The 9,140-nt window shown below is 40.9% G+C and overlaps 1 protein-coding gene across 1 annotated transcript in view; it reads right to left on the bottom strand.

Moving 5' to 3' along the window:
* Positions 1-1,494: 1,494 nt before the first annotated feature.
* The window catches only part of LOC103045289 (E3 ubiquitin-protein ligase SH3RF3), a 147,809-nt gene continuing 140,163 nt past the window's right edge, over positions 1,495-9,140 (bottom strand). Inside the window, exon 10 of the mRNA XM_049485274.1 lies at positions 1,495-7,141. Within this exon, the coding sequence (XP_049341231.1) occupies positions 6,973-7,141 (169 nt within the window). The 3' untranslated portion in view covers positions 1,495-6,972. The remainder of the gene's footprint in view (positions 7,142-9,140) is intronic.

Genomic DNA, 9,140 nt, shown 5'->3' with positions numbered 1-9,140 from the left:
TGGTGTTAATGATCTTAATCAGGGTCTATAAAGCTTAGAAATAAGATCCCACACAGGCGCTACTCTGATCTATACAGAAAACACTTACAGCAGTAATGCCAATAAAGCAGTTCTGAACTGTGTGTGTGTGTGTGTGTTGGTTCTGTAAGTGCAGATCAAAGCTGAGCTGATGTGACGCTAACAGGAAGTAGCCGTTAGCTTCAGGTCTTTCATGTCTGAGTTTCTGTCGAGTCTCTGGAGCAGCTGCTCCACCCCGAGCAGCCGGGACGTCCAATAGGTTCAGTGGATCCGACTGAATTCAGACGGGAGCTTTGATCACTTTTCATTTCCAACTCTTATTATAGAACCTCCTTTACTGCACTCGTCCTAATGATGGACTGACTTCTGAGAAAATCCAGAACCCTCCAATATAACCCAATGTTACCAACATCTCTCAACATCTCTCCACTGTTACTGCTGACTGCTCTTACCCAAACAGTTATCTAGCACCTTTTGAGTCTTGGTTCCTTTTATTGGTTTGTCCTTATTCTCTTTTGGGCTCTGGTTCCTTCTCTTGGTTCTATCTACCTACTTATCAATCAACCAACCAAACAACTAACCAACCAACCAACCTAACTACCTACTTACTTACCAACCAACCAAACTACTAATCAAACAACCAACCTAACTACCTACTTACTTAGCAACCAATCAACCAACCATACTACTAATCAATCAATCAACCAACCAACCAACCTAACTACCTACTTACTTACCAACCAATCAACCAACCAAACTACTAATCAAACAACCAACCTAACTACCTACTTACTTACCAACCAATCAACCAACCATACTACTAATCAATCAATCAACCAACCAAACAACCAACCAACCTAACTACCTACTTACTTACCAACCAATCAACCAACCAAACTACTAATCAAACAACCAACCTAACTGCCTACTTACTTACCAACCAATCAACCAACCAACCTACTAATCAACCAAACAACCAACCAACCAACCAATTAACCAACCAACCAACCCACCAAACAACCAACCAACCAGCCAACCTAACTAACTTACTTACCAACCAACCTACCAAACAACCAATGCACCAACCTATCTAGCATACTATTGGGAGCATCAGCTAAAAGCTGTAAAAATATATTTGGGAATGCTCGGGGTGAACAGAGGTGGGCTATTCAAGAGAAGTTTGTACTCATTATGATGTTTCACTGTTTTACTACATCACAAGTCTATTTATCCTTTAACTCCAAGGAAGGAGGCCACATTTCATTACATTTTATCTCATTTTATCTCAGTAAAAGTATGGTTATTATTGTTGTCTTATCTCAACCCTGCAGCTGAATATGATCTATAAATTCGTGAAGAACTGATAATCTCTGGAGTTTAGGATTAAGAATTACCATTTTTTAGCATTAATCTGCTGCAGTAATTACAAAGCAATGCAAAAAGAGACAGCAGACAGAAGGACACACCCAGACCGTATGTTTTAAAACAAAGGCATTTATTGCTAAAATGCACTTGACATGAAAAAAACACAAAAAACTGATCACGAGTAGTCAGTACAAGACAATGTGTAAATGAGTACGATGTCAAAGTCACCAGAGAGTGAGTTTTTGAGGCGATGCTCCTCAACGTCTCAACTCTAGCACCAATAGCCTATAAATATGTTCTCACAATATATATTTTTTATATTTATATATTTATATAGATCTTTTTTTTCTTTTTCAATGCATTTATGAAGGGGAACCCTTCTGAAAGATCATTTTCAGTGGTCATAAATGAGGAACTTCCTGGACAGAAGAACTTCAGGGTCCACCTGTCCATGTCATCATGGTAGCGCCTCGTCTCCAACATGGAGATGCATTTGTGCTTGGCTTTCAAGTGAGCAAATTGGCAACGGCACCAAGATCGCAAAGACGAGAGAAGGATTTGGAGGAGGTGGGGCTGAAGAGCACGGGGGAACTGGGGTTTCCAGTTCTAGTACTGGAGTACTGACACCTGGAGTACTGAAACCTGGAGTACCTGCTCTCATGTCCTTTTTAGCTCAATCAGGACGAGTTTTATTTCTCCATTTCTCCATATCTGCACTGTTTAATCAATCAGATGAAAGCAAAGTCATTTAGAATGATTTACTATCGAATTGTAGAGAAACACAGTGGTGGTAAATGAAATTAGAGGTCAATATAACAACTGTATTTTTTGCACTATAAGGTGCACTTAAAATCCTTTTATTTTCCCCAAAAATCATCAGTGCATTTTATAATCCAATGCACCTTAAGGTACTAAGGATTTAATGAGCAGTAAAGCCACTCCACTGAAGTACAGAGTTATACAGGATTTTCAGTGAAGTTTATCCAGCACTAAGGCTGGAGCAGTATTAGCATTAGCCGCTAACCAAAGTGCTAGCATATTATGTTTTATATTACTGTTCTAATTCTCAAAAGTGATTTAAATGTTTAAGTACCAGATTACATGTCACATCAAACAGTGTTTCACTTTGTGTTGTGTTTAACGGCTGGCCACTAGATAGCAGTGTTGTGCTCTTATAGTTTTTAGATCCCACTGATCTGACTAAATCTAACGTATTAACTTGTTTTTATGCATATATTTTCACTGATGGACTCTGGGTTGCCTCTCTTGTGCCTCCATGGTTAAAAAAGTGGAGGAAAAACATTGAGCATCAGCAGGTGTGTCCATTCAACACCACTGTGAGAGTTTCACCACAAATCTAAATCTGAAAACAATAAAGAACAAATGGTCCAAGACTGAGACCTACTGTTAAAGTGTTATTCAGTCCATCACTTATGTACAGCACAGGTACTTCACAAGGTTTCTGGTATTCAGACCTTGATTTCTTTGTTCTTGAAACAGGGAGTGTGTAGTTGTCAGAAGAAGAAGAATGTCCATTAATGTCTGAATTAATGAACTTTTTTTGTCTTGACTAAAAGAATCAAGAACTTAATACCTGCTGTATTCTAGAATATCTGTCTTGGCGTACCCAATAAAGACTGGGTTGACAAAAACTGATCGAATGTGGTTCAAAAGAGAACCAATCTCTTCCAGCGACCCCAACTTTGATTCAACGTTGAGATTGCTAATCAAGTAAACAAGCTAAGGCTTAGGTACTCCAGGGCCAGTTAAGATTTAAGAGTTAAGAGTTGGGACCCACCAATTTTATGAAGTCGTTCAAGCCTTGTCCAAGAGAGGCTGTCAATCTGTAAATCTAGAATTTATATTTCTTAGTGTTTTAGAAAAACTGAGGCAAAGACGGTTTGATGTGTGTGTTGTGTATCAGTGTGTGTTGTATTATTAGCGTTAGCTTAAAGGAGTCTAGAAGGTCTATCTGATTGGCATCATGGCAGCTCAATGCTGGGAAAAAACAGGACACGGTTGAGATTGAGAGGTCTGTGGAGTCTCGACCGACGACAAGACGATCCATCGCGGGTGATGAAATTACAGCCCGGCCTGAACATCACAAAGAGAGAACCACCGCCAAGCGAGCGTGGCTTTTAATCTCAGCTCTTTCTGATTTACCAGTGGGCCGTAATCCCCGTCAATCCTCCAATCACTACCCAACGTGCTAAATCCACAATCCACAGTGGTTTGACACCAATCCCAAGCTGGTCTCTGGCACGATTGAGGAGATTAGACCACACAGTCCTCACCCCCTCTTCCTTTTTACTCTTCGCTTCTTTGGCGCCCATTTCTCCCCACCTCTGGATTCAATGCTACCGGCTGCATTTTAAAGAAGAAGCCCTTCTTTCTGTAGATCTTTGAAAGTTTGTTTGTGCTTCCTGGACTGTGTGCTTTCTGACGGCTCTTTCAAAACCTAGCGACTGAAATCCAATTGCCCAACGGCGGCTCAAAAGTTTCCAGCGGCGTCGCCTGGGCTTTGTGGCCGGTTGCCGAGATTAGCGATTATGCTCTTACAACACCAGCTGCTTTTATATACGCCAAACAACTCCTATTCCAGCTCCCTCTTTCCTTTCTACCTCTTCTCTTCCTCTCTTCTTCTCTTCTCTTTTCGTCCTCAGAAAAGGACGATAAGACGAATGCAAGTGTGTGCGAGAACTGTGTGTGTGCATGAACTGGTTTTGGAGGCGTTCAATCTTTTCACAAGTCTTTTCACAACAACTTTTTTCCGTTGAGTCACGAATCCACGCTTTTAGAACAAGCATGACCAAGACCAAACATGGAAAAGACACGTCATCATCTTGTTGCCATATTTAAGACACATTCAGAACATGGTGCATTCATGTAAGAGCAAATAAAAGAAAGTCTACAAATAAAGAAAGCACTACATTCTGTTTCCTCGGTGGACCTGGAAAGAACACAGCTGGGATATTTTTCACACTTCCTCTCTAATTGAGATGTTTGTGGGTAACCTGCAGGGTGCAGTTTGGTTCCTCTGAGACTAAAGCACTTCCAGCTCTTCCCCTGGTGGCTCCACGAAGCTGAATGAGGAGGGTTTGTGCTTTTTAATGATGCAGCTTAGGCTACCTGTGCATTACTACTGTAGCAGCTCTGACTGTGGGTTTTATATATATATATATATATATATATATATATATATATATATATATAATAATGTTTAATAAATGTTATTAAGGCCCTGTTTACACCTGGCGTTAACAAGATCAGATCACCTTCACCCTTCTGTAAGTGGGGGGCAAATGACCATCTAGTCGTCTAATCAGATCTAGACAGAGCTTCTGCATTAAATCAGCTCTATGCGAGAGTTGGTGTGCATCACAGTTGCGTACTTATATTGTTAGTACAATAATCTAGTATTTGAGTATTTAGTATAGAGTTTAAAGTTTCAAACTTAAGTTGGAGTATAGTAAAATTGTAAAATTGTTCAGTGAACAGTATGGCTTGTGTACGTGAATTGTGGTTTCGATATTATCCCACAATGCAATGCAATAAGTTGAGGAAAGGACAGGAGACAAGATGCAAGTGTAGCGGCAGAAAAATGAAGAAAATGACATGCTGTTTCTGTTAATATGAAACGTATTAGTGTGTTAATATTTTGCATACTATCCTGTCAAACCTGTAATTTATGATAAAGATTAATGTATAGTCTTTAGGTTAGTGTTAGTATTAATGAGTATTACACAATTAAAATTGTTTTTTCTATCTATTTTTTTGCTCGTGGGCTCCCCTTGTGGTTGAAGAGTGTAATTCAATTACTTTTACTCCACTGCAGTAAATACTACAGAGCCCCTAAGGTGACATCATGTTAAATAAGGCGTGGGAATGAGATCCTAATGCGTGAGAACAAGATAATTAAGTTGCAGCAAGAGAATAATAAAGCTTGCTTTTCTGTAAATTAATCCCCATGAAGAGGCTGAATATTACATCAAAGCTCCAATCCAAGAATAATCTTTAAAAAAAATGTTAGCTGTGAAACAAAAGGACCTTGTGGCCACGCATTAATGACTATGAATTAACTTGTTTCCACAAGTTGTGGCCACGCCTTCATTTGTACCTGCGACTTAATGATCTAGTTCCCTCACCTTAATGATCTAGTTCCCATGCATTAGGATCTTATTCCCATGATGTCACCTTAGGGGCTCCGTAATGCATGCATTTGTGGACAAGCTGAGAGATACAGAAGCACTGTCTGAGTGAGTAGTAGAGTAATGTTACAGGATTTTGCACGGATGTGACCCGGCTTATGCTACGTTTATGCAATTCTGATGATACTTGTGCAATTCCACCAAAGTTTCATAGTGCAGTAGTAGTGTGGAGATGCTATTCTCCCTTTCTCTCCATTACAGTCAGTGTACCATTATTAGCATGATTCAGAAGATGCTGTTTTTGTAGATAATACAGATTAATTAAAGGTAATAATACTAATAGTAAATGTCATTTAAAATAAATAAATACACCAGAAGTAACAGCTGAGAAGTCATGTACAGTATTTAAAAAGTTGTTAAAAGTCTCTGGTCTCTCTGAGGACGCATTTTAGTGAAAAGTGTAATCTGAAGTAATGCCAGATGTAAACAAGCTTATCAAGCTCATCGCTCTGATCTCAGGGCTACTTTGAGAACTTTGGGATCTGGATTGAAGTTGAAGTTGAGCCAACACTAACTTATCTATTTAATTGTGTATTCAAACACTATCCATATACGGGGCATGTTTTATTACTGTGTAAACAGGGCCTTATTTACCGTATTTGAAAGGGTGCAGAGATCTTAAATTTATCTAAACTCTTGCGATGCAAAAGAGATCTAGCAGGTAAAAAACAGGTCTGCCTGAAATGGATAAATGACAAACGATCTTCTGTGCAGAGAAACAGAACCTTCGCCCACACCATTTACAATTTCAAGCATGATTTCAAAGGTTTGAAATGATGTTTTAAGGGAATTTTCCAAAAATGATTCCTATAAAAACTCATTTATAAAGAAGTCTGATAAAGATGATGAGATGATGGTGTAAACTCACTGTAACTGAGAGAAAATGGCCATCGAGGCTTTTTCAGCCAATGGAAACACAGTCTGAACCACGATAGAGATGAAGACACACCGTTTCACTTCACATTAGCAACGTTAGCATCTGAGACCGGGGCTGCTGAGGGCTTCGGGAGGGATCATCAGGTTCCTGGGATGAAGGATGTACAGTAGCTTAAGCTGGTTGTGTGTGTTACAGTTGTGTATGGTAAGGGACCAATCATGGCTTTGTTCGCTTGTATAAAAAGGGGAAAGGGATTTAAACTGATTTAATCAGCGAATGATTTTGCTCATTTCTCTTTGTGCTCGTTGGGTAACTGTGCCGCGGGAGGTAACCCTGCCCCTAGTGGACGCAGGGGGAAACGACGGCCACGTCTCTGCCTCAGGAGAAACTCTGTAAACCTTTATCACTTTATGTTCTTTGAGTTCCTTGAGTTCCTTGAGTGGCCCAGGTGGTTGTGTTAGCTTGTAGCTGCTCGCTAGTGGTGGGATTCTCGGCCTCAGGGTCTCAGAAACTCTCGACGAAGCTGCCGGGGAACAGTCCGGTGCGGCCGGTGCGCTGCAGAGTCCCCTTATACCAGCCGTCCTCACGCTTCTTGTGCACAAAGACGATGTCGCCCTCCTTCAGCTCGATCTCGGCCTCGCTCTGAGGCGGGTAAGGCACCACCACGCGGTACCTGCAACCAGAAGAGGGTGAGGAAATGCAGTCAGAGTGAGGAAGAGTAAAGACAAGAGAAGTCAAGGTGATCATGCTAAGGTGAGGTCTGATAAAATCCTCTTTTTCTTGCTCTCTTTATATTCTGAAATACAGTAGGTCTCTCTGAGTTGTTTATGATGATGCTGCACATGATGAAACTCTTCCTCAGCCTCTTTTGTCTCATTGTCTGCAGCAGCTAGTAAAAGAAAATATTCAGAAAAACGAAACGAGTCGATCAGGAAAAGCACCGTGTCTACATCAACCCGGGAATTAGTATTCATGGCCCCGCCCACCTCGGCTCGGGACCGCCCACAGACAGAGCTAAGGCTGGGCAGCAACGCAGTCTCATCAGATAGGAGATAACTAACAGTGCTAGGAACAGCATGCAGTTCATTCCTGTGTTATTTGTGTGAATAACACATCAGTGTTTATATACTTTACCCAGTAATTCAGAGCTAAGAAACAAATGGTTAGAATTAGTCTATGGAGGAAAAACACCACCAGCCAAGTACAATTGAGATAGGTAGGAGTAAAGTATGTTTAGAACAGTTCTGTTTACACTAGTTAAAGGTGGATTTTTACTTTCTGGACCTGGACTCTACCCACCTCTGTGTGTAATGAACTATAGGTTTAAATAGGATCTCCGGTGGATTTGGTGTTTTACAGAGACTCCAAGACTAGGTCAGTGGCTGAACTGCACTTAGCAGGGCTTTATTACACATGTTGTAAAGTAACATGCAAACTTTCAAAGACTGTAATTAGTGTAAAAATCTCTTTATTTAAAAAAAACGTTTATAACTGTTGTCTGTCTCCTCTGTGCCTCCTGGTGTCGCAGTGTTGTTAGCCAATCAGAGGCGATATGTTTGCATGTATGAATTTTTAAGAGCAAGAGCCAGGAACCACTGAATAGTAATAGTACGTGTTGTAATAACTGCAATAAACACTTCAGTTCCACATGATTGATTTCAAATCTTTAAATCAGTCCACAATGTGCAGATCAGCTAATGTCATTGATTAGACACACACACACACACACACCTAAACACACATACAATGCAGCTGTAATGCAGTTGTAATGTGTGACTAGCCTTTACGATACTGATCTGAAGAAGCGTCTCTGGTTTTCACGGATTCTGCTGGATCACAGTTTTTGGTTTGTGAGTTTCTGTGTTTCCTGAATCGATTCTCTCCGCAGAGACGTGGATTTGGACCCGGCGATTATAAGCTGTATCATGTCTGGAGCCTCTCTTGGGACTCAAACACCAGCTTGTTATTACCGTCCTCTCCAGCCGCTGGCGACAAAGCCGATCGGAGCGGCGAGAAAAGAGAAAATCAATCGATGGTTTTTCAGTGGCATCAGGAGGAGCCGGGGGGGGCGAGGGATTGGGGATGAGGGATTGGTGGAGGGGTTTAAGCTGCCAGACAGGTAATATATGAGCTTTAAGAAGAAGAACAAGAACCTGCTGCTCCTCCGACGCTCTGAAATCGGCTCTAGAAACGGATGACAAAGCAAACATGTCTGCATGAGGTCTGCAGAAAGATGGCTCCCTCTGCGGCCCATTAAATTATAGCAGAGCTCCTTCAGAGGGTTTAAATCACAGCGCAGGTTAAAGTTCAATCACTTACGGGCTGCAGACCGTGTGAAGCAGAGCTTACAGATACTGTACATCTCCAACAATGCAGCTCTCACTTCTGCAAAAAAAAAAAAATCAAAAAGTACTATTGATCTCTGAGCCCAGATTCAATCGATCAGTGAAGACGCGTTTGGTATCTGACGAGAGCTTCTTTAGATTCAGAGAACAATAGGAGATGCAAGGCTAATGTAGCATCACTTTACTTGGATGGTCCATCTATTATAGATGCCTCTTAGGTGCTCACATAACATTGAGACTGACATTCAAATAACATTAAACTGAATATCTAGTAAATACAACTGAACTCTCAACTGAATGTACATGATTCTTAATGCTTATGCTACA

Source organism: Astyanax mexicanus, chromosome 11, assembly GCF_023375975.1.
Source record: "Astyanax mexicanus isolate ESR-SI-001 chromosome 11, AstMex3_surface, whole genome shotgun sequence".
Taxonomy (NCBI): Eukaryota; Metazoa; Chordata; class Actinopteri; order Characiformes; family Acestrorhamphidae; genus Astyanax; species Astyanax mexicanus.
Note: the sequence above shows the minus strand (reverse complement) of the source record. Positions and strands in the feature narration are given on the sequence as shown.